This window comes from Chionomys nivalis, chromosome 16, assembly GCF_950005125.1.
Source record: "Chionomys nivalis chromosome 16, mChiNiv1.1, whole genome shotgun sequence".
Lineage (NCBI taxonomy): Eukaryota > Metazoa > Chordata > Mammalia > Rodentia > Cricetidae > Chionomys > Chionomys nivalis.
The window spans coordinates 26,673,210-26,698,666 of NC_080101.1; the positions used below are offsets into that span (position 1 = coordinate 26,673,210).

The 25,457-nt window shown below is 46.5% G+C and overlaps 1 protein-coding gene across 4 annotated transcripts; it reads right to left on the reverse strand.

Annotated features, from left to right (window-relative positions):
• Window positions 1-19,459, reverse strand: Clta (clathrin light chain A). 4 transcript variants are annotated; one of them, XM_057790476.1, is made up of 7 exons: window positions 19,097-19,459; window positions 13,916-13,953; window positions 12,521-12,638; window positions 6,853-6,964; window positions 2,561-2,614; window positions 1,376-1,411; window positions 1-440 (listed from the first exon to the last, which is right to left on the reverse strand). In XM_057790476.1, exons 1-7 carry the CDS (start codon window positions 19,311-19,313, stop codon window positions 269-271), a joined length of 747 nt encoding a protein of 248 aa, XP_057646459.1. In that variant the 5' UTR covers window positions 19,314-19,459; the 3' UTR covers window positions 1-268. The 4 variants fall into 4 exon arrangements, with proteins under 4 accessions (XP_057646459.1, XP_057646462.1, XP_057646460.1 ...); XM_057790479.1 differs by lacking the exon at window positions 2,561-2,614; XM_057790477.1 differs by lacking the exon at window positions 1,376-1,411.
• Window positions 19,460-25,457: the final 5,998 nt, after the last annotated feature.

Sequence of the window (25,457 nt, forward strand, 5' to 3'; positions counted from 1 at the left end):
TGTTGTCTGAAACAGAAATTTATTCTCAGAATAATGCACAAAAGCACGGGTTGAGGCTACTGTCGGGAGGGTCCTCCCCTCCTCCTCCCCTCTTCTCTGAATGCCAGGGAGAACAGTTGAAGGAAACATGCAATCACAAACAATGATCAACTCTAAAGACAAAAAGGTTTGGTCCAAAAGAACTCAACATAATTAATCCAATTACGTGAACAGCTTCACTGAGTAGGATTAAGGTATCGCAGACGTAGTGTTTCCACAGGGCAGCTCTTCAATGCACCAGGGGGGCCTGCTTCAGGGAGATGAGGACTGAGCGCATGCGAGAGACATCTTTGGCCTGTTTGCTGGACTTGGGGTTAAAGTCACACAGGCGGGCCACCCGCTCCCATTCAGTGCCTGGGGACGACTCATCGATGTCGTTTACAAAGGCTTCTTCTGCTGCCCTGGAAGCAATAACAGAGTATGTTGGTTTAATGTAAAAACCTGCTGAGCGATCTGGTGCCTGCCTTGCTACAACTTGCTACAGGATAAGTGTTTGTCTCTCTTGACTCAGGGGTGTTCTGGTTTTCCAAAGAGTATCAGCCCCTGGCTCAGGTCAGAAGCAGGGGCAGACACGTGGCCAGCTCTCCTTGGTACAGGTACCCAGGCTGCTGTATGAAATGGTGGAATACAGGTGTTTGGTTTAGTGCTCAGTCTGTCCCTATGGCTGTCTCTGCTCATCAGAGCATGAAAAAGCAAGTCCTTGGCCACCTATGCATTGCTTTTTGCACAAGAGCAAAGCAGCAGGCTGATCAAGGGCTTGCAGAGTAGCTTGTGCTGGGCTATACTGAGCTTCTAAAAAGGCCTTGGGTCATTGCACAAGAGCCCAAAACTTACTCCTAAGGCTGGAGAGAAACAGGGCAGAGCAAAAGGCATTCAAGACCAAGCTCCATGCTAGCAGGCACTAGAGACTACAGCCATTCTGGAAGGGTCGTTAGGACAGTCACCAGTTCAGCCAAAGGTCTGCCATTTTCTCTCCACCCAGGTGCCTGGTGCCACTCAGGGAATACCCTGGCAGGAGAGCCAACATGAGCTGCTTTTTGGCAGGATGCCACTCCAATATTCTTCCCATCAAGATCAGCCCACCCCCAGTGGGGAACTAACTGGCACGAGCAGAGCCCAGAAGGACAGTGGTGGAAGTGGGAAGACACAATGTGTTTCATCTACTCCAACAAGCGTCACGGCAAAGCAAAAGCAATGGAGATGACCGGTCTGTGGGGACAGAGGGTGGCACTATCACAGGGATGGCCGTGGCAAACACTGCTGAAGCCCAGAGCCACTACAACACTGCGACTTCATGGCACACACAGTTAGGGGCAGTGAGAAAGGTTTACTTAACTGTTCTAGGCTGTAGCAAGGATGGTTTATGTTTGTGCTTAAAGGTGAAGAGAAGAAAAGAAACAAGGAGAAACTTTAGGTCAGATATAGAAAATGAGAATGAGCTCAATGCAGATGGTCAGTAGCTAGACATGCCCTTGCCGCTCTACCTATGCCTGGGACATGCAGCTGGCTTTGCTGGGCCACCCTGCTGTCCAGCAAACCCAGACTCAACCTTTCCAGTCTCCATTTCTACTCCAGAGAATGTGTAAAAGTCAAATCAAACACCACCTGTAAGTCCAGCATTTCACAAGTCTCTCTGCAAACGCATCCATCTCTGTCTTCTAATGAGGTGGCCATCTCAGGGTCATGGGCCCTGAGGCTCTCCGCCTACCACCCACCTTCCACAGTGGCTGCCGCTTTCTCCCCTAATTCTGTTGTAAAAAGGAAATCAGTGAGGACTATCCCAAGTCCTCAGAAATACTGTTTTCAGTAACAAGGATCCTTATTAAAAACAAAAAAAGCTTTTCCAGGAAAGATAACAGTTTTCTGGGGCGGGGTGGGGGCAGGAGGGGGGGAGAACACTTGAATATCTTGACCTCACAGCGGGGACCTCTGCTAGGGTGGGAGACAGGGTACCAGAAGCTGGCCACTAAATTAGCAATCTCTGATGCCTGAGACCAGAGAAGAAAACAGTGATAGATACCCACTTTGCCTGAGTGAGCACCACTCACCTCCCAGTCTTTAAGATCAAGAACTGACAAGGCAGAGCACCCCGCCCCCAAACTCCCTATTCTGACTGGTGATCTAGGAGGCTGCTGTCCTTGGGCTCCTAACACTTAGGTCATCAACTGCTCCATGTGGGAGACTCTCCTTCCCATCTTAGGCAGACAGGCAGGCAACAGGGCCTGGAAACAGTACCAGTGGCAACAGCAAGAGGTCAGACCATCTGAGCCCAGAGCCTTCCCAGACACCATGTTTGAAAGCTTGCGTCCCACCAGGATCGGGTATGCAAATGGTCGCCAGGGAGTGTGGGGTGAGCACTCTGCAAGGTTAGCAATGGTCACAGCTAGCTTATCAACTGTCAAGCAGCCCCACAGAACCAAGGGGAAATATTTTAAAAAGCAAAGCAACTTGTGACAAAAAGGAGCATTAACTCTAAACAAAAAGAATCAAAACAAGAAAAGGAATTAGTTTTGCAACATACACATAACCAATCACGTCAGCGAAGGGTTGTTTGTAGAAAGCTTCATCTGCCACCCTAGACAGCAAGAAGTCCAAAAGGCAGGCAAGCAGGCAGGAAAAAAGAGAAAACATTGAGAAGCAGAAACATCTAAAATCCACAATAGAGGTGTGACAGTGCCCTGGGGAGCTGCTCCCAAGACTCCATTCTAACCCTGGGGGGCTTCCAGCGGTGGAGACTCCAGTGCAGAGGCATCTTGGAAGCTGGCCTTCATCGGCTCTCCACAAGAGAGCACTTCAGCTTCGGGCCAGCCCAGCAACAACCTTTATTATGGGTTATATGCCATTCCACACACCTCAGCCATCACCACCTATGGCTGCCAGTGTTCTTGCCCTACTCCAAGTGGAAGGTGACTGGGGCTTCAGAGGTGAAGACCTGGCCAACTGCAGCAGCAGCAGAGTGGTTGGTAGTGCAGATATTTTACTTACTATAAATTAAAGTCGTTTCCGAGTTCAGGACGGCAAGCTACCTTCCTGCCAGCCTTCCTCAGTATCACTGGGTATGAATCCTTGAATACTGCCAAGCAACACATGGGCACGGTCCCAAAGATTTAATCCCCAATATCGGTTCCAATCACTGCTTCCCCACACTGGCTTGGTGGAAGAAACAGTCTGTGGTTGCTGCAAACTTAGAGATAAGAGCAAGCGGAGGGAAACTAGTGTGTCCTCTGGCCCCAGGCTTTTCTGTTCTGCTCAGGAAGCCACGGCAGTTTCTGAACACCTTTATATTAGTCTTGGCTGGCTCTGACAAAGTGTACCTTAAAATCCCAAGTTTCAGCAAGTCTTAATATACTCGGTGGAAGGGACCAGATGACAGAATGTGGACTGACCAGGGATACAAGGTGCCGAGAAGGGACACAGCAAATAAAGTCTCAGCCGTCCTTTGCCAGGCTGTTTTATGATGGAAAACTGAAAATCTCTGGTTTTTTTGAGACAGGGTCTCAAAGTTCCTGGCTAGCCAAGGACTCACTTGGCTTCTCAGTAGCGAGGCAGCGGTAACTGGCTGGGCCAGTTTCCAATGACAATCACGCTCATTCATTATCTTAAGCACACATTTATCTGAAGGCATATTCTAATAACTTACATTTTGACTTATTTCATTTGATACAGGGTCTCAGGTAGCCCAGGTTGGCCTTAAACTTCATAAGGAGATGAAGATGACCTTGAAATTCTGATCTTCCTGCCTCCTAAGAATCTGAGCATGCCCTGGAGCACCCATTCTATGAAATGCAGTATTGTGGATCCAAATCAGGACTCAGACACCACGACGCTACTGACTGAATGACACCGTCAGTGGGTTTCAGATTATTTTATAAAAACACACACACCCTTTACTCTTTCATACTTCTCCACACAGAAGGTGTTTGTGGATATTTAGAAAGAGCAAAAGGAGCAGCCTGGCTGTGACTCACAGCTGCTGAGTGAGAGAGAGGCTCACAAGGCCAGGCACTGTGGACGCTCTAATCCTTTCAGTTTATACAAGGGGCTTAGCCCTGGAGGAGGATAAAGGATTAATGTCTCCCATCAAGGCATCACTTAATGACAAAAGGTTTCTCTGTCAGGCTCTGTTTGCAACTAGTCCCAAAACTACAGAGCTTCTGAAGGACAAAGAGAAAACACAGCAAATGCAGGCATCCCCACCTGTTTGTTCTTCTCCCAGCGACTGCCAGAGAGCTCAGGGAAGCCTGGGAAAGGGGAGAGGAATGCCTGACCACAGGACATGCTCTTCAGGCCTAATCACAATTCAGAACTTCATCCTATAAACAGCTCCACAGTGGACATGGGAAAGAAATTTACCAGTGCTAAAAATAATTAAGATTCCTCAAATGTTTTCAGGCCACAGGAGAACTCAAAGTCCCAACACAAGAGACTCTAACATGGACAGTGTCTCTCCTCTCGCTTGGGAGGGTTGCTCTAGGGTTTTCCTCCATGGACGAACTGCAGGAGACCACCGCTCGGACTCTCTGAAAAGGGGACTTCTCCTCACAGCTGCCACCAGATGGCTTGGGATGAAGGGAGCTGCAGCCCGGCACTGACGACACAGCACCATCCACAAGGGAACAAAGACGCCTATGTCTGCTGACTTCCACACTCACTGCAGGACCGGGCCTGGACTGGCCCCCAGTGTCTTGGTGAGGTGTTTTGTTGAGACAAGATCTGTGCATCCCAGGCTAGCCTCAACATTCATTTCCGCCAGAGCCTTCAGAGTGTGAGACTGTAGCAGTGCGGCACCACAAACAGCTCCATCTCCACCCTTCCTTCACTCTGAGTTGCTACGGGATGAACACAGGGCCTTGCACATGCTAAAGTGCTCCTACCACAAACACAGAGCTTCACTCCTAGAGCCCCTCAATTAGCCTGCAATGCTGCCAACACCATCCTCTGAAGGAATCGCTGGAAGCCTGGTGGTGGTGGTGGCACACAAGGTTAATCCCAGCACTGTAGAGGCAGAAGCAGGTGGATCTCTGTGAGCTGCAGGCCAGCCCGGACTACATAAAAAGACTGTCTCAATACCAAACAAAACGACAACAAACTACTGGAATAAACAGTGAGAGCAAATCTGTCCTGACTGTGGGGTGCTGGCCAGTGCACCTCCAGCTCTGGGCAGCCTGAAGCTGGTGAGCACGTTCTCCACGGCGCACACGCTGGCTTCTGACGGTGCCATGTTAACACTCCGTGGGAAATCGTCTCTGTCTGGAACTTGAGCAGATCAGCCAACTCAATATCCTACGATTCCAAAAAGTAAAGTACTACCGTCTGGCAACATGCTCAGAACCTCAACCTTTAAGGTTAAGTTCCTACAACAGACATGGCGTATTCCTTTAGATAAAGGGAGGAAGTAAAAGCGACTCCAGCAGGAAGCCTGGTCCCAATAGAGTTTTTATCAAATCTATTTGCCATGTTGCTGAAACCTTGAGAACCTGGCACAGAAAGATTTAGATCATTTGGCCCAAGTACTTCAGAGTAGCTCAAGTGCCGAGGCAGCCTTTGCTGGGGAATCTCAATACACCACAGCAGCCTTCATTAGCACGGATCCAGAACCTGGGGGAAAGCATCTCAAGGAGGCACAGGGCAGAGAGAGGCGTGGCATTGTGAGCACTTCACAACAGCACAGCAGACACAGAGCAGCAGGATGGCAGCTGTGCCCTGGCGACTAACCTTGACCAGACACTAGTTTCCACCCTGCTTGACACCAAATTTCAAATGGAACTTGAAGGCATTGTTCTAGAGTATATCCCTCTCCTCAGAGAGATGACCAGGTTAAGAGGCCTGGGCCTCGCATCAAAGAACAGTGCCAAGCATGACTACACTCCAAAAATAAATAAATAACTAAATAAAAAGGCGGGGCAGTTTTAAAGGCGCCCATCTGTTCCGTCACGGTTGCCCCACAGTGGCATCAGCTGGCTAGTGAAGGGTCAGCTACATTTGCCTGACAGATTTCCATCTAAGAGCTGCCCAAAAGGCAGCACCAGATCCAGCCTTGAGAGACCATCCTAAGGCCCCACCCTAGTCTGCCTTGAGTTTGTTCTGTCTTTTTAAACAGTGAAATGAGTGACATGCCTCCTACTCTGGGTCCAGCAGAAAGTGAGCTAATCTGCTTTGCCTACAGGGAGCTCTTCTGCAAGCACCTCACCAGGCTGCCTCCAAGAAGGTATTCCAGGAAGTCCAGACTCCTAAGAAGGTAGTGCAGACCACAGCCAATGCTTGGTACTAACAGGGGAATGAGTGTTTGCTCCCTACATTATGAACTCTCAGTAAGTGAATGTACTCTGAAAAGAGCATCTTTAAGAAACCTATTCAAGACTTGTTAAGTACGGGGAGTAGTAGCAGTGAACCCTAATCCTGTAGTCCATGCTGGAACATCCTGAGCTACCTAATTACAGAGCATGCCCACACTAAGGACCCTCGCAAAGCCTCTTTAGGAGGGCAGGGCTACATTTAGGGAATGCGGATAAGTTAGTCTGTAATCGTCTCCAGAGTATTGAGACGGCAACCGACCTTTCATCTCAAGAGTTCTCCAGTGTGAACTGTCCCGGATCATGCCACTACACTGGTGAAACTAAACCCAGTTTAAGAGCCAAACTCAACCGAGGCTGAATTATGCTCACCAGACCCAGGAGACTTGTAGCCTCTGTTTCTAGCAGTTTCTTCCGAGTCGGCCAAGGCCTTTCATACGAAGGCAGGCACAGTCAAGAAGCTACACGGTGCGATGGAAAATGGATTGGATCCAGGCTCAGAGAACCACAGTGGACTGACCTGTTGTTTGCTTTTGTTTTCTGTAGCTGCTCATCCTGCCTCGCATACCATTCTTCTAGTTCCTTTATTGCTTTTTCTTTCCACTCTGCTTCTTGCTTCCGAGAATTGGCATCTTTAAAGGAGAGAAAAGAATACAACTGAGGGAAAGCAAAATTTAAGTTCACTTCAACATGTAACACTTTGGTCTTACTGAATTTACCTAAGTATGGGAATGTGTGTGTATGGATATGCTGGGGAAATGATGGGAGGCAGCTGGAGAGATGGCTGCTCTGCTCTTCCAGGGAACAGGTTCCATTTCCAGCACCCATATCACACGGTGGCTCACAACCACCCGTAACTCCAGTTCCAGATCTGACACCTTCTTCTGGCCTCCGCAAGTACTTCACACATGTGGTGCACAGGCACACATACAACTTTTTTCTTTTCCTTTTTTGAGCCAGTATTTATTTCATTTAGCCCAGGATGATCCTGAACCTAGACAACCTTGAAGTTCGGGTTCTCGTGATTCCACCACCCAAATGCTAGACTAAGACGTGTACAACTGTGCCCAATTTCGTGCTGCACCAGGGACTGGCCTCAGGACTCTGTGCAAGCTAGCCAACCACTCTTCAACTCAACAGTATCTCTGCTTTCCTCACAGACTGAATGGCCTACAACCATAGTGATCATTCATGTTTTTACAACACAGATTTACTCTCCTGTCTATAAACATGGTGCAAACACTTGCATGAAGCAGGAAACTAACGGGAAAATTAGCAGAGGTAGAAATGACTCGTGAGCCACAAACTATCTACTGAAATATACTCAGACTGCAGTTGATTCGTAGCAGAGCCAGCTGTGGAAGAAAGCAGGATGGAGGGAAGGGCAGGGTCAAGGACACAGAATCACTATTAACAATTAACCGAAACCTTCAAGACACTAGAGAGAGAATTCACACATACAGATTGTCTAATCTGGATTCCCAAATGTGAAATTTCTTTACTCTAAGGTTTGTATTTTTTTTTTTTTTTTTTTGGTTTTTTTCGAGACAGGGTTTCTCTGTGGTTTTGGAGCCTGTCCTGGAACTAGCTCTTGTAGACCAGGCTGGTCTCGAACTCACAGAGATCCGCCTGCCTCTGCCTCCCAGGTGCTGGGATTAAAGGCGTGCGCCACCACCGCCTGGCTAAGGTTTGTATTTTTTATTTGTGTGTATGCGTGCGTGTGAGAATGCAGGTACCAGAGGCAGAGGGCATGAGAAACTGTAGAGATGGAGTGACAGGCTGCCATGTCTGTGCTAGGAACTGAACCTGGATCCTCTGCAAGAACAAGAGCTCTTAACCACTGAGCCATCTCTCCAGTTTCAATGTGAAATTTAAGATTAAATATGGCTTTCCTCACATGTGTACTTGACGATGGTCTGTCACAAAGTGAGAGAGAGAATATTGTCACAGCCGGTGGTGCACTTGAACTCGCTCTAACAGTCAAACATGTTCTTAAGGACATCCTCGCCAGGTAGTGCTTCACATGCATCTCAGTCCGGATAATACTCCCAGGAAGATAAATTCTGGGTCCATTTTCAGCAGTGAGGGAAAACAAACCAAACCAAAACACAAAGCCACCTCTGAAAGGTGTGTGAACTTGCCACAGTCCAGGGCAGAGCCTTCATCTGCTCTCCAGCCGGCACTGACTTACTTCATCACGCAAGTCTGGAAATAATCACACGATTGACCATCAAGGCTACCAGTAATCCAGAGTTCTCAAAGTGCAGAGCAAGAGCCCAAGCTGTAATTAGGATCTTGGAGAAAGCAGAGTGGCACCAAGTAGTGATCTGAAGAAGCAAAAAGAGTTCCTGGGCATCTATATGACCTTTGCAAGAAATGCACTAACAATCAGCGCAAGGCTAGACCTAGCTAAAGCTGCCTGGTGACAATCAGCACAAGGCTAGACCTAGCTAAAGCTGCCAGGTGACAATCAGCACAAGGCTAGACCTAGCTAAAACTGCCAGGTGACAATTAGGAGTCACCAAGTTCCATATGACTGTAAGTTCTTCATTTTGTTGTTTAGCCCATCAGAAGATGGCCCAGCACTCACAGGAGCCTCCAGTAGAGACTAATACATAGTAATACATAGTCCTGGTTCAGGGCACACACAGAACAGAGGATAAACCATCTGCCATCAGATTCTCCAAGTTGATGAAGCCATGTAAACTTCAAGGAACTAAAATACTACCAAACCTAGATGCAAAGTAGAATTACTTCCCAAAACACCCTTTCTGGGCTGGCAAGACGGCTCTGCGGGTAGAGCACTGGCTGTGCAAGCATGAGGACTTGAGTTCCATCCTGGACCCCATAGGGAAAGGGAAGAGCCAACTCCTTGAAGTTAACCTGCGACTACCAAATACACATAGCAAAAGTGCACACGCACACTCACAGGAAAATTAAAAAAAAAAAATTAGGTGCTCTTCAATTGGAGTATATCCTTTCGATAACGATCATTAAAATTATTTTTGTTAGGGTTAGGCATGGTGGCACACACCTTTAATCCCGGCACTCGAGAGGCAGAGGCAGACAGTTCTGTGAGGTTGAGGCCAGCCTGGTCTACAGAGTGAGTTCCAGGACAGGCAGAGCCACAAGGGTACAGATTGGATAGACGGTCTTTCTCCTTTCAGTCTCATCAAATCGGCAGCACTTGCTGTCCAGCCCAGCTGGCCTCACACTTGTCTGCTCTCAGGGCCAAGGATCAGAGTTATGTATCACACAGCCAGTACATGTTTTTATTAAATGTTGGCATTAGAATAGACAGACTTTTCCTAAGAAGGATTAGTCTAACTGAAGTAAAAATTGTGACCATCTCTAACAGGACCCTTGTCTTCTGGTCTTTACAGATTAGGATGTCCTACTGGAAGTAGTCCAGAACCCCTCATGTTTAGCCTGAAGGGACAGAGATGGAAAGGCATGGGCTGGGGTGGAAGGGAAGGTAGGCTGATAGACCCCTTCTTCCCCAGCCCCCGGCTCACTGGCTGCCACCGGTCCTCTATTGTGACACCTGTGCCTTCCACAGTTCTCACAGAGGAAAGGGGAACTGCAGAAACCCCTCATCTGTAGACAATCTGGCTGGAACAAAGGCCAAACATTTGATTCCCCTCAAGAAGCCACCCTGAGCTGGGAGTAGCGACGCACACCTGCGTCTCAGCACTCGGAGGATCACAGGTTCAAAGCCAGTTTGGTTTACACAACAAATGCCAGGCCGAGCAGGGCTACACTATGAGGTTCTGTGGTGGAGGTGGGAGATGATCTCGAGTTAAGAATATAACTTAACTCGAATAGTCCAACATACAAGCTTGATAATTTTTTTAAAAAAAGAAATTTCCTATCAGCAAAACATATCTTGTCTGTGAAGACAGACTCTTGCCTCCAAGCCTTCAGTAGAGACACACAGGCATGCACACGTGCACAAAAACAAAGACCACAGCAGCTAAGACACCTGGCAGCCTGTTTTCATCTCCCTAAAGCTGTATTCTCCAATACAGTAGCTTCCAGACACACGTTGCTACTGGAGTGTAAGCTTACTAAAAATGAACAAAGCAGAAGACTGAGCTGAATTCCAGTCATGAGTACCTGAATACCCACATGTGGTCAGTGGCTACTACACTGTATATCACCACATACACACACAACTCTACTGAGTGGCTACTACACTGTATATCACCACATACACACACAACTCTACTGAGTGGCTACTACACTGTATATCACCACATATATACACACAACTCTACTGAGTGGCTACTACACTGTATATCACCACATATATACACACAACTCTACTGAGTGGCTACTACACTGTATATCACCACATATATACACACACAACTCTACTGAGTGGCTACTACACTGTATATCACCACATACACACACAACTCTACTGAGTGGCTACTACACTGTATATCACCACATACACACACAACTCTACTGAGTGGCTACTACACTGTATATCACCACATATATACACACAACTCTATTGAGTGACTACTATACTATGTATTACCATATACACACACAACTGTATTAAAAACAAGGACCAAATTGGCCAACACTATATTTAGCAAATATTTCCACTGAAGAAAGGACATTCAGGCCCTTCTATGCAGGGTCACTCTATACTAGGGATAAAGATCTGGCATTAACTGGTTAGGTTATTTAGGTCAGGTTTTTTCCTATATCCAGGCGTCAGTCACCCCATCTGAATAAGGAGTCACGTTTTCACTAGGCCAGTATTCTGGGAGAAACATATTATTGGTGTAGATACATGAAGAAATGTAGTATTTCTAGAGTAATGGAGTAAAAAGTTAGACAGGACATTATGTCTTCAAGATAGAGATCAGTCAAAACAAAAGAAGTTGGTGGTGGTGCACACCTTTAATCCCAGCACTTGGGAAGCAGAGGCAGGCAGATCTCTGTGAGTTCAAGGCCAGCCTGGTCTACAGAGTGAGTATGGGAATGGAGAGATGCCTCAGTGGCTAAGAGCACTTGTTGCTCTTCCCATGGATCCAGGTTAGGTTCACAGTGCCCATGTGGTGGCTCACAGCCATGCATCTCACCCATCTCAGCTCCAAGGGATCCCACACCCTCTCCTGACCTCTGAAGGCACCAGGCACACATCTGGTACGTATACAAACATGTAAGCAAAACACTTATGTACATAAAATACAATAAACAAATCTAAAAATAAACAAAGTATACACACACACAATATAACTACAATGAGAATCATCTAAGAGCTAGCGGTGATAGTGCACACCTTAGCTCACCACTCAGCAGGCAGAGGCAAGCGGATCTCTGTGAGCTCTACGCTAGCCAGATCTACACATCGCTAGCCATGTCTACACATCGAGCAGCAGACACACAGGTGGTAAACAGACACACACGCAGTCAAAACATTCACACACATAAATTATCAACCTTAAAAAAGGTTCCTGATGCTATTTGGTGGAAAGTGACTGGACCACCTAATGAATGGATCAATCCATGATTGATCACAATTGAATGGACCACTGAGAGGTGGTGCTAACATGAAGGTGAGGCCTGAAGTGGGGGGCTGTGCAGTGTCTTCACAGGTATATGTTGTCCTTGGCCGCCAGAGCTCTCTTTCCTAGCTGCAGGCAGGCCTATGCCCATCCTGCCATGATGCTTCTGTCTTACCAGTGGCCCATTTCTGAAATTGTGAGCCAAATTAAACCTTCCTCCTTTCCGCTGACTTAACAACATGACATCACAGCAATGGGAAGTTACTAGCACATGTCCTAACATTTGATTCATCTTGTGAGAATGTCATTCACAGAACAGTGGTCAAGTCTCCACAGAGCCTGTAAATAGCACTGCTCTGGAGGTAAGTAACACTGTTTCCTTTCAGATGCTAACAGAATGGAGATCTGAACCAAGTGCCCACAGTCAGTAAGATCAAATCATAACTTAGCCTTCCTGTGGGAGCTGGCTCCCTACCCGTGTTCCTCATAGTCTGTGATGAAGCATGTCCATGTCGGTGGGCTTGTGACCTTTAGGCTGAGAATTGCAGCTTCCCAAAGACCAGACAAGGACATTACAGCTAATCTAAGCTTAAAAGGGATAAAAGTAGAGTCCAGGTCAACCACCGACTGAAAACAGACACCGGAGGCAAATGGGTTCCTTACCGAGGGCTTCCAAGCGCTCCGTTTGCTCTTCTCTCCACTTGCGGATACTCTCAGGCTCTGATTGCAATCGATCCACTTCTGAAATAGCTGCGTAACTGTCTGTTGGGCCATTGCTCTCCTTAACACAAAAAAACACACTCTGTTAGTACCCAAACACCTTCCTGAAATGCTCTCCATAAAAATTAGAACCTCAGGCCACACCGCATGGCTAGCTGCCATAAAACCTTAAAGGATTGCTTAAAGCAACAGTAGAACCTTCCAAGCCGCCAGAGCTTTCAGCATTGCTGCGCTCCTCGCCCTCCTAAGGAAGGCAGAGTGGCTGTGTCTGTGAATACATGGGAAAGCTGAGGTGCGTGGGTAAAGGAACTGTTACCAGTTTATTTCTTCACTTGACAGAGAGATTATGTGTTATCTCCCAAGTAACAGAGCTAAGCTCATAGCAAAGCCACGCCTAGAGCCCAAGACTTCAAATGCTATTTTATGGTGCAGGAAAGTCATTTAATACTATCTAACCAAAACAGTGCACTCTAAGAAAGAATCCAAAAGAAAATGCACAACGACTATAGTCAAACCAGGGAAGGAATAAAAAAGGCGGCAACCGTGAGTCAGAAGCCACAAGGACACTTCTCTACAGTGGGTAAGACTGGGCGCTAATAACAAGGTGCCACAACCTCACAGCCGCTGACTGGAGATTTACACTATGTGGCCAACTGAGGATTATCACCAACTTAACCTTCTTAGACAAAAAGAGAAGTAAAGCTCTAGGAACTGCCAGGCTCAGTGATAAATCCCAGCACTCTGGAGGCATAGGAGGGCCAAGGGTAGCCTAGCCTGGTCTACCTAGTGAATTCCAGGACAGCCAGGGCTATATTGGTTTTTGTTTGTCTCAAACCAACAAAAATAAAAACAGTAAAGTACTAGTGACTTTTCTAGGTTGACATGGTGTGTGACAGTGTTCAAAATGATTGTTATCATGGAGGATAAGTTCTTGAAAAAAAAGATAGCAAAACGTTAAAACAGTGATCTCAGTTGAACATAGTGGCTTATGGCTTATGCCTATAATCCAAAAACTTGGGGAGCCGAGGCAGGAGGAATGCCATGAGTTCAAGGCCAACATGGGCTATACAATATAACCTTGTCCTAGAAAAACAAAATGAAAGCCAAGTGTAGTGGCTCAGACTTTTAATCCCAGCACTCAGGAGCAGAGGCAGTCTGGTCAAGGTCAGCCTAGTCTACAAAGCAAGTCACAGGCTAGCCAGGGCAGCCTCCTGAGATTGGTTTTTTTCAAGCTCTTCCTATCAACGCCACTTTCTAGTTTGGTAGGTAATGTACCAGCACTGGGGTCTCAATTAAGACTCGAGTTTGCTATCACTTAATAGTTAGAGTACTCTGTACCTGGTAGTATTCACCATTCATCACGCCATCAACAGCATCTGCAAGACACAAGGTTCCAGCCTGTCAATCAGGGCAACTAAATGCTAGGCCAAACGAGGAAGTATTATACAGCTGAACACAGTACTGCGTGCTGCAGAGACTATGAGCTACTAATGGCCTTTAAGAAGTGATACCAGGGATATCTTGTCTAACACGTGCCTCAGTGAGGCCCTGATATCCACAGGCAAAATAGTTTGGCGGGGGAGGGCATGGCTCCATGGCAAAGAGCACTGGCTGCTCCACTGGAGGACCCAGGTCTGATTCTCAGCACCCACACGGCAGCTTACACTATAACCCCAGTTCCAAGGGATCCAACACCCTCCTTCTGGCCTCCATAGGTACCAGGCACCCTAGTGGTACAGAAACATACTCAGGCAAAACATTCATACACATAAGTTAAAAAAAAAATGCCTGACACCCGTAACCCAAATAGTAGGAGAGAACAGGATTCCTACAAGTTTCCCTGACCTCTGTGTGTGCGTGTGCTGGACTGTCATGGTGATAACAAGCCTGCAGTGCCAGCACAGAGGCTGAGGTAGGAGGTCAAGGGTTATGAGGCCAGCCTGGGTCAATTCCGAGTGAGCTTGAGCCATACAGCAAGAAACTAAAAGGTAGGTGGTATACATCCTAGCAATTTTCACTACATTTGCTAGCGTGAATGAGAGTATCTGGCTGGTATAGTCAACTACGTCCTGATAATAATAATAATATCCTTGTTGCAGAATTGCGGGGACACAGTTTGTATTAATGGGAAGGTCCTTATTCCCTGGGAAATAATAATGGCTCTGACAAGGTTTTTTGCCTATTTCTACTATCTCCTGGTCTCTCGGTGTTCTTTGCTAATAACACTATTATACTGCACATTCCCCCATTTTGTCCACCTCCCTCCCCAGGCCTATGTGTGCACATGCAGGTGCATGCATGTGGAGGCCAGAGGTTCTTGTTGGGTACCTTCCCCAACTGCTCTCCGGCCTTCTTTTTGGAAACAAGGTCTGCTGGCTCATCTGTCTCTTTCCAGCTCTGGGATCACAGGCATACACCACAGCAAGCAGATCTTACAAGAGTACTTGGGGTCTGAACTCAGGCTCTCAAGCTTGTGCAAGAAGCCCTTCACTAGCTCAGCCATCTCCCAAGCCCCCATTTTGGCTTTGTGGGTTTTTTGTTTTTTAAGTTTTTAAAAAAATTGACACAGGCTTTCACTGTGATTCAGGCTAGCCTATTATATTCTGCCTCTGCCTCCCAAACACTGGGAATACAGGCATGCCTGCCTCACTCGGTTTACCTGGAAGTGGGAACTGAACCTAGGGCTTCATGCACACTAGGCAGGCATTCTACCAACCGAGTTACATCCCAACACCCCACTTTGTTTTTCAATTTGGTTAGTGATATTTAATATTAGAACTACAGCTTAATTTGTTTTGTAAATGTTTCCAGCTCTTCCTCTGTGATTTCTACATGGGCTTTTATGCTGCAGGCAATGCCACAATAGTATTTTTCTTCTGGTATTTAAGAAAAATTATCTTTATTTATTTAAGACATCAGGTTTGACAGCAGAGGCCTTTTCCCCACGAGCCATGTCTCTGGCCCTCTTCTGGTACTTTAGAAATATCTACATCACCTGGAATGTATTTTTGTGTAAGGTAGAAGAGTGAGGTAGTTTTAAATCCTAGAGCCTCCGATGGCTAGCCCAGCCAGACCTACAGTATGTTATGTATCACAGCTAACACAGTATCCAGTTAATACACTCCAGCCCAGGGCCATTACCCCATATATATAAAACCAGAGCAATGCACACCCCAGACCTCATAAACTGCTTGCATCCTGTCCTTTAGGCCTGAGGCTTAACCCAGACCCTCTGGCACATGCTTTCAGCTCTTTATTAGATATTATTCTCTTTTAAAGACTTATTTATGCCTATGGGTGTTTTGCCTGGATGTATGTCTGTGGCCAGGTGTGCAAAGCCCACGAAGGCCAGAACAGGGAATCAGATTACCCAGGAACCGGAGCGATAGCCACCATGCAGATGCTAGGAACCGAATGCAGGGCCTTTGGAAGAGCATTCTCCAGCTCTGCTCTAACAGTCTCCCATGGACCAATGGCCCAAGGCAGAGGACAGTCTATTCCACAGAGACAACGGGATCGTATCCAGGACCCTTGATTCTGGACAGCTGTCCCAGCTCCAATAATCCAGAAGAAAACTTTCTCTTAACAAGTCCAGAAATAAGGGCCAGGCCAGGCACAACAGCACATGCTTTTAACTGCAGGACTTGGGAGACAGAGGTGGGTGGATTTGAGCTCAGCCAGATTGGTTTACATAGCAAGTTCCATGACCCTGTCTCAAACAACCACTCCCCTCCAAAAAACAAAAGAACCAAGAGAGAAGTCCCATAGATTAAAACACCTCTAAATATGTCCATCAGCATATGAAGTCAAGCAGGCCTAGGGATGAACCCTAGTTGAGCTACTGAATAGCTTAGGACACTGCTTAGCTTGCTCAGTAATCAGTTCTCATCTGAAATATGTCAACACTCAGCTTAGGGGGCAGTTACTCCACGGTTCCAGAGGCATAAGGAGTATTTGGCATGCAGTATATGTATTGTATATTTAAATATCAAGTGTAACATTCTCTTTTCTCTTCCACTTCTGCCAATAAAGTTAATCTCTCTTGAGAAAACATACCTTTAATTCATCTTTCTCCTCTCTCCAAGAAAGAACTTGTCAGAAACGCAGTGCCTCATGGCCACACTCACTTCCCCCCTTCTCCCCCCAGGGTATTCCTCTCCTGCCAGGCCCCACCACGGAGACTTTCCAGTACCTGGGCTGGGGCCACCTCCATCCTGACCACTGCCACTTTACCCTGCTACCTCCTACTTCTAAACTTATATCTTGGCCCAACCTTCTGTTTAACCTGTGCTCCCAGAGGGAGCAGCAAGCCCTGCCTACCCGTTCAATTTGGTATCCCCAAAACCTATGCCCTTGTACCTCCTCTTCTTTCCTCCTCCCGGAAAATGCAGCTAGACTTTACACCAGTAAGCACCTTACCTACTCATGTAACCTAAAACACCATGCAGTATGCATCATGCGCCTTTGACAGAGAAGAGCAGGCTGGACGGGGAAGGCAATTACATAAACTACCAAGTTCACACTCAAGACGCACAGGCCACCACTGTGAGCACGAAAGTTCTCTAATCCCAAAAGGAAGTGCTGAGACTGCACTATTGCCAACCTCAACACACTGTCGGGATCTGGCATTAAGTCGTTAAATGCTTAGTTCATGAAAATGTCTTTCCCAGGAACTAAGTCAGCAATCGCCTCTTTCCTTCCCTTTGCTGCACAAAAGGCCCAATGGTGTGGCTCTAGTCTCCCACCTTATTTTCCCAAACTGCCCACCCACCCCCAAGGGCTGTGTGTTCGGCACATGGCTCTTTTCGGCCATTTATGTGTTAAACACCTGTTATAGGCCAGACATTGTTACTAACCCAGATGTGTTGACACTGAACACTGTCCACAGAATCGCCATCGCCTTCTAACTAGGGGTCCCACTTCTCCCAGTTCCTGCCTGCCTGGGACACCCACAAAGCTTTCCTTCCAATGCAGTGCTGTCTAAGAGAGGGCAAACTTGAGGCTCAGCCTTTAGTCTTAACCAAGCCACACCTCTCTCTACAGTTCAGATTTCTATGAAACGAGGGAAGAAAGTTACAGGGCCAAAAGGCAAATTTTAAATGTTCTCAGGCAAAGGCAAAAGACCACCCATAGAAAACAGCCCCCGACACTTAAAATCAACTTCAGTTCTAGGTTACAGCCCAGTTCTGTCCAAGCAGCGAGCTGTAAACTGCAGACCCAGGCACAGTACACGTTCCCATGTGAGTTCCTGCTGAGGTCGACTGGTCTAGGAGATGGCACAGGGTCCTGATTTGTTTTTCCTTAACAAAAACGAAACAGATGCTGCAAACTAGGAGCACCTCTGACCCAAAATAGTCCATTTGCTTAGGATGGTAATTTGAGATTCCTGTGCCTTAATTACACAAAAACGCCGTCTGCTGCACCAAAGCCTAAGGCTGCAAAACTCACTGTCTCAATGCTGTTTGTCTGTTCCTGTTTGTTACCTTGGCCTCAAAGTCAAAGGTGTAGAGTGGAGATATTCTTGTCTAGGGAGCGTCATTTCTCTTTAAGCTGCAATTTTTGATTGAGGGTTTGATCTGTTACTGAGGCTGAACCTCTGGCACCAGCCTCTCAAAATAAAAATAGTGCACGCTCCCAAGGCCAAGTCGCTTTTTTTTTTCCCAAATGAAAAGCCATTGTGTCATTTTTTTCTAGTGAATTTCCCACTTCCTTATACTAATGAATAGGTCTTTTCCACTCCATCTTTGCTCCCACACCAGTCCTAAGCGTCAACGAGTTACGGCATTCGAAAGCCAAGCGGTCATTCTAAGCCAGCCCCTTTGCTTTTGCTCGAGGTTTGCAGTGGAAAGGCCCACGACTGCATTTTATATTCATCTTGTTTTCCTCTTTGGTTGGTCTAGACTAAGCCAAGCTTTTCCTGAATCTAGACTTCCTTCCAGAGCTGTTCCAAAGAAAAGCGCCAGGAGTCTTGGCCACCGTACACTCAACGATGCGACACCTATCCTTCTAGGCCAGTTTCATTGTCTACGGTCAGACTGTCTTTTTTTCTTGAGGTCCTTAATTTTCTCTCTTCCTCCCCACGACCCATTTTCTATATCTTAACTGCTGAACTTCGCTGCCAATTTTGTTTGCATGTGTGTCTCAAAAACTGTATCTGTCTTACTTTTCCCCAATAAGCCGTTCTTTCTGGGTAGACTCAAACATGTCTGTAAGCCTGGCCAAACTGCGCCAATGCGGTGCCTTCCGAGAACCGGTTTCAAGCACCAAGTGCTTAGTGAAAAGTTGGACTGAACGGGCCCGGCTCCTGACCGTGACTGCATCTGCACTCCCTCCGCCCCGGCCCAGTGGCACTCAGGCACTCCGACGCCGGCAGCCTTGCACCAGCGGAGGTCTGTGCACGACCCAGACGGGGTCTCGCTTCCTCTTTGCGTCCCTCTGTTAATCTTCAGCTTCAGCCAGGAACCCGAGTCCCGCGGAAGCGCACAGACCCGCCCCGCCCGAACGCCGCCACCCTCTCACCCGGACCCCCCGGCGGCTCGCCGTGCGGCTGCGGCCCGGGGGCGCCGCCGTCCAGGATGGCGAAGGCCTCGTCGTTCTCGATGCCCGCAATCTCACTCTCCTGCTGCGCCAAGAAGGCCGCGGCCGGGTCTTCCTCGCCGGCGCCCGCCACTCCGTTCCCCAGCGCGGGGCCACCGGGCGCACCGGCGGGAGCGCCGAATGGATCCAGCTCAGCCATGACAGCCCAACTCAACCGCAGCGACACCGAAGCCGACGCCAACCGACCGACCCGCCGACACCGCGCCCGGCAGCGGACACTGTGCTAGCGGCTGCTACCGGAGGACGAGCGAGAGGAGGGAGAAGGTGGAAGCGGAAGCCTTGTTTCTATATCCGGTCGGGTTGGCGAGCCGCAAAAGGAGCATCCAATCAGAGGGCGGGAGCTGCCCAATCAGCTGGCAGGGGGCGGAGCCCTGAAGCCCACTCGTGACTGGGACCAGAGGGAGGAGCAAGCGGAAGTGCCACCTGATCGAAAGCTGGGACTTGCGGAACGAACATCAGCGGCGGGAGTGACCGGGGAAGGGGGTGTGTGGGGTGCAGTGATGTGAGCTCTTCCCTGCCACACGAGACGCAACCACTTGGTCTTTCTTGAACCTCAGTGTCCTCGCTTAGAAAGCAGGAAGAGAACTCTGCGGTGCCCTCTCCTGGAGTCTTGACGTTTTTATGGGTTCATAGGCCAGGAGAAGTATGTTTCTCTTTTACTATCACCGGCCTAAAAAGAAATAAACAAAAACGACCCTCCCACCGTGTGGGTTTTTTTTTAATTATTGTTACTTAAAATGTGTGTAGATTAAAGGCCAACTTGTGGGTTCCTTGGATGGAGCTCAGGTTACCAGGCTTGGTGGCAAGCACCTTTACCCGGGGTGCCACCTCGCCAGCCCTGTGTGTTTTAATACACTTCTTGGATGTTTTGCTTTCTTAAAAAGTAACTACATCAAACACTTTTTTCTTGTTTTTTTAATTAATTAATTTATTTATTTATTAAAGATTTCTGCCTCCTCCCCACCACCACCTCCCATTTCCCTCCCCCTCCCCCAATCAAGTCCCCCTCCATCGTCAGCCCAAAGAGCAATCAGGGTTCCCTGCCCTGTGGGAAGTCCAAGGACCACCCACCTCCATTCCGGTCTAGTAAGGTGAGCATCCAAACTGCCTAGGCTCCCACAAAGCCAGTACGTGCAGTAGGATCAAAAACCCATTGCCATTGTTCTTGAGTTCTCAGTAGTCCTCATTGTCCACTATGTTCAGCGAGTCTGGTTTTATCCCATGCTTTTTCAGACCCAGGCCAGCTGGCCTTGGTGAGTTCCCGATAGAAGATCCCCATTGTCTCAGTGTGTGGGTGGACCCCTCGCGGTCCTGACTTTCTAGCTCGTGCTCTCCTTTTGCTCCTGATTTGGACCTTGAGATTTCAGTCTGGTGCTCCAATGTGGTTCTCTGTCTCTGTCTCCTTTCATCGCCTGATGAAGTTTAATATTCAGGAGGATGCCTATATGTTTTTCTTTGGGTTCACCTTCTTATTTAGCTTCTCTAGGATCACGAATTATAGGCTCAATGTCCTTTATTTATGGCTAGAAACCAAATATGAGTGAGTACATCCCATGTTCCTCTTTTTGGGTCTGGCTTACCTCACTCAGGATAGTGTTTTCTATTTCCGTGCATTTGCATGCAAAATTCAAGAAGTCATTGTTTTTTTACTGCTGAGTAGTACTCTAATATGTATATATTCCATACTTTCTTCATCCATTCTTCCATTGAAGGGCATCTAGGTTGTTTCCAGGTTCTGGCTATTACAAACAATGCTGCTATGAACATAGTTGAGCATATACTTTTGTTGTATGATAAGGCATCTCTTGGGTATACTGACTAAGGACAGAAGGCACTTGCTAGGCAAGCCCTCTACCACTGAACTCCATCCTGAGGCTTTCTAAAACCATTTTAAGTATGGAATATAAGAAATTTAGAAGGGTGGCCAGATGACTTGGAGGGTAAAGGTGTCGATTGTCAGGCCCGATGACCTGAGCTGACTACTAAAGCATGAGCATATATGCACACACAATACAGTACACACAAGAGAAATGTCAAAACAAAAACTAAAGGAAAGGTAGGAAGAAAGTTAATTCCCATCTGTAATGCCGGCACTCTGGATGCAGAAGCAGGAGTGTGCTGGGCAGTTTCATGTCAGCTTGACTCAAGCTAGAGGTGTGTGAAGGGGGGCGGGGATCAGTTGAGAAAAATGTCTTCATAAGATCCTGCTGTCAGGCATTTTCCTAATTAGTGATCAATGAGGGTGGGGAGCCCCTTGTGGGCAGTGCCATCCCTGAGCTGGCACCCACAAAAAGTAGGCTGAACAAGCCAGTAAACAACACAAACATCCCCCCCCCATGGCCTCTGCACCGGATCCTGCCATGTTTGAATTCCTGTCCTGATTTCATTCAGTGATGAAGAGCGATATGCAAGTGTAGACCAAATAGACTCTTTCCTCCCCAAGTTGCTTTTTGGTCATGGTGTTTCATTGCAGCAACAGAAACTTCACTGTGACAAGGAGGAACACATAAGTTTGAGGCCAGCTTGGTCTACATAGCAAATGGCAGGGCAGATGACGGCTTAAAAAAAAAACTATAAAGAACAAAAATGCAATGATATATGAAGTATTTCCCTTGTTGATCTTTGGAATGCCACTGTGAAACTGGCAGGAACTGCCATGAAAGGGTCCCAGGAAAACAACTTTTGGTTTTGTGCTGGCTACTTTTCTGACAACTGATACAAGCTAGAGTTATCTGGTGGTTGAGAATGCCCCTGTACGACTCTGTAAGATTTTCCTGTAGGAAGCCTGGTGCTGGTGGTACACCCCTTTGATCCCAGCACTCAGAAAGCAGAGGCAGGCAGATCTCTGTGAGTTCGAGGGCAGCCTGGTCTACAGAGCTAGTTCTAGCTAGGACTGTTACACAGAGAAATCCTGTCTCAAAGAGAAAAAATAAAAAAAAGTAAAAAAAGATTTCTCTGTAGGCAAGTATGTAGTACATTTTTTAATAACTTTAAATGTTAGTTTATTTTTAAGTAAAATAATTATTTTTATATAATATATTCCAATAATCATCTCCCAGGTCCTTCCCACCTTTCAAACTCCATTTCTTTCTTATGCTCTTAATTAAACAAATAGGAAAAAAAGACAAACAAGGATAAAACAAAGTGAACAGACTAACAAAAAGAAACTAAGAAAGAGCACAAGAAACACACACACACAGACAAAGCCCATAAAAACTCAAAATGGGAATCTGTAATGTATAAGCAAAAGACCAGTAAGGATTTTTTTTAAAAAACCCAAACAAAGTAATATGAGACAAAAAAAATCCCCAAAGATAGTTTTGAATTTGTTTTGTGCTGGCCAACTGCTGCTGGGCATGGGACCTGCCTGAAGGTGGTGTATCCCCAGTGAGATTTCTTGGAGAAACTGATTTTTCCTTTTCAAGCGGTTGTCAGTTGGAGATAGTTTCTGTTGGGGATGAAAGCTCGTGCCTACTTCCCCATCTCAGGGCTGGAACCCCTCTGCTGGATGTCTGCACACCTATGCACACTGCCTCAGACCTTCCGAGTTTGTATTGTGTCAGTCCTGTTGGGTCATCCACCTTCTCTGGTCCCTAGAATCTCTGTGCCTCCTCTGCCTCAGAGTCCCCTGAGGAAACTGAGCCCTGAGGTGGGATTTGATGGGGACATTCCGATTAGGACTGAGTATTCAAAGTTCTCTCATTCTCTGCACATTGTCCAGCTATGGGTCTCTGTATCAGTCCCCATCCACCGCAGGAGAAAGCTTCTCTGATGATAGAGTAAGACACTGATGTATGGGCATGGCCGAATGTTCTTAGGACACTTTTATTGCTATGTTATTTTAGTAGAACAGTAGTATCTAGTTTTCCCCTAGGTTTATGGCCTATCTAGTCTCAGGTTCTTGGCCACCTAAACAATGTCAAGCATGGAGTGGTCCTTAAATCTAATCAGTTAGTGATTGGTTACTCCAAAAACATCTGTGCCACTATTGCACCAATGTATGGTGCAGTCAGGTCACCATTGTAGATAGAACGGTTTGTAGCTGGGTCAGAGTTTACCTTTCTTCTCTGGTAGGGTGCATACTATGTTCCAGTACAGTGTATACTATTTGAAGAAGCTTCTACTGTAGTAGGTTCCATGTGACCCTCAAACGACCTTAGTGTTTGCTGTCCTTCCCTGTTTTTCCTCTCTTACTCCCCTCCCCACTGTTCCATTTAATTCTGTTCCAGTCTCCCACGCCCCCCCCCCACTTCTCTCTATATATTCTATTTTCCCTTTTTTGGGGGAGGGGTCCTTCCCTTCCCTCTGGTTCCTTACTATATACTTAACTTCTGTGCTTTTTCACATCAGGAGGTAGAGGCAGGCAGATCTCTTTGAGTGCGAGTCCAATCTGATCTCCAAGAGCTAGTTCCAGGACAGGCTCCAAAGCTACAGAGAAACCCTGTCTCGAAAAACAAAAAACACACCAAAAAAAAAAAAAGCTAACATCCACATATAAAAAAAAAATACATACCTGTTTTAGTTACTGTTCTATCGGTGTGAAGATACACCATGACCGAGGCAAGTCTTACAGAAAAGAAAGCATTTCCCTGGGGGCTTGCTTACAGTTTCAGAGGGTCATTATTATCATGGCAGGGAAGAGGCAGTAGCTGAGAGCTTTATATACTGACCCACAGACATCAGACAGCAAGCTGGGGAGAGGGGAGAGAAAGAGAGAGACTAGGCTTGGCATGGGCTTCCGAAAAGTCGAAGCCAACCGCTAGTTATACACTTCCTTCAACAAGGCCATACTTTCTAATCCCAAACAACTCATCCCCTGGGGACTAACGTGCAAATATACAAGCCTACGGGACCATTCTCATTCAAACCATCACAATACCATATTTGACTTTTGACATCTGCGTTACCTCACTCAGAATGACTTGTTTTCCTAATTCGATTCATTTGCCTGACAGTTTCATGATTTTGTTTTTTAACAACTGGATAATCTTCCACATTTTCCTGACCCGTTCATCTGTTGATGGGCATCAAGGCTGTTTCCAGTTTCTGCCCGTTACGAATAGGGCAGTAATGAGCATGGCTGAGCAAGCGTCTCTGCAGTAGCAGGATAGGGAGTCCTTTGTGTGATGCTCAAGGATGGTACAGTTGGGACTTGAGGTCGATCTAGTACCGGTTTCCTCGGGCATCATCACACTGATTTCCACAGTGACTGGACAAGTTCGGTACAAATGGACGGGTGGTCCCTTAGCCCACATCCTCACCAGCGTGGGCTTTCTGTTTTGTTGGACTTTGTCATTCTTACTGATGTTAGATGGAATTTCAAAGTAATTTTGATTGGCTGATGACTAAGGATGCAGAATATTTCTTTAATTTTAAAGAAATTAAAGATGCCATTTAGGTTTCATCTCTTGGGAACTCTGTTTCTCTATTTAGTTCTGTACCCATTTTTAATTGTGTTATTTGTTTTCTTTATGCCCAGGGTTTTTGTTTTGTTTTGTTTTGTTTGAGTTCTTTATATATTATGAATATTAGCCTTCTATCAGATGTATAGTTTTCCTGTTCCCTAGTCTGCTTTTATGCTCAAAAGACAGTGTTCTTTGCTATACAGAAACTTTTCAGTTTCATGAGGTCCCCTTTATTAATTACAGATCTTATTGCCTGTGCTAATGATGTTCTGTTCAGAAAGTCTTTTCCTGTATCAGTAACTTCAAGGTTTCTCACCACTTTCTCTTCTGTCAGGTTCAGAGTATCAGGTTTACGTTGAGGACTTAAGCTTTGTGTAGGGTGATAAGCATGGATCTATTTGCATTCTTCTACTTACAAACATCCAGTTTGACCAGTACCATTTGTTAAAGACACAATCTTTTCATCAGTGTCATTTCTGGCTTCTTAATAAATAAAAAAAATCAGATGAATTTGCGTCTGGGTCTTCCGTGTCACTGATCCATGTGTCTGTTTTGTGGCCAACACATTACTGTTTTTATTCCTATAGCTCTGGAGGAAATCTTGAGAATGGGGATGGCGACACCTCCAGCCGTTCTTTTATCATTCAGGATTGTTTTAACTATTCTGTTTTTTAATTTTTTCATATGAAGCTGAAAATTGCCCTTTCAAGATCTGTGATGAATTCTATTGGAATTTTGATGAGGATTGTATTAAATCTGTAGATTGCTTTTGATAGGATGGCCATTTTCACTATGTTAATCCCACCAATCCATGGGCATGGGAGATCTTTTCATCTTCTGATATCTTTTTCAGATTCTTTCTTGTCTTAAAGATTTTA

What these genes read in the sequence shown, in the direction of transcription:
- Clta (XM_057790476.1), bottom strand. Translation starts at nt 19,313, where the DNA reads ATGGCTGAGCTGGATCCATTCGGCGCTCCCGCCGGTGCGCCCGGTGGC. An exon ending in CGAGCCGCCGGGGGGTCCGG is followed by an intron (nt 13,954 to 19,096) that starts GTGAGAGGGTGG and finishes TGTGTCTTGCAG; the next exon opens with ATGCTGTTGATGGCGTGATG. An exon ending in AAAACAAAAGCAAACAACAG is followed by an intron (nt 2,615 to 6,852) that starts GTCAGTCCACTG and finishes CTTGCTGTCTAG; the next exon opens with GGTGGCAGATGAAGCTTTCT.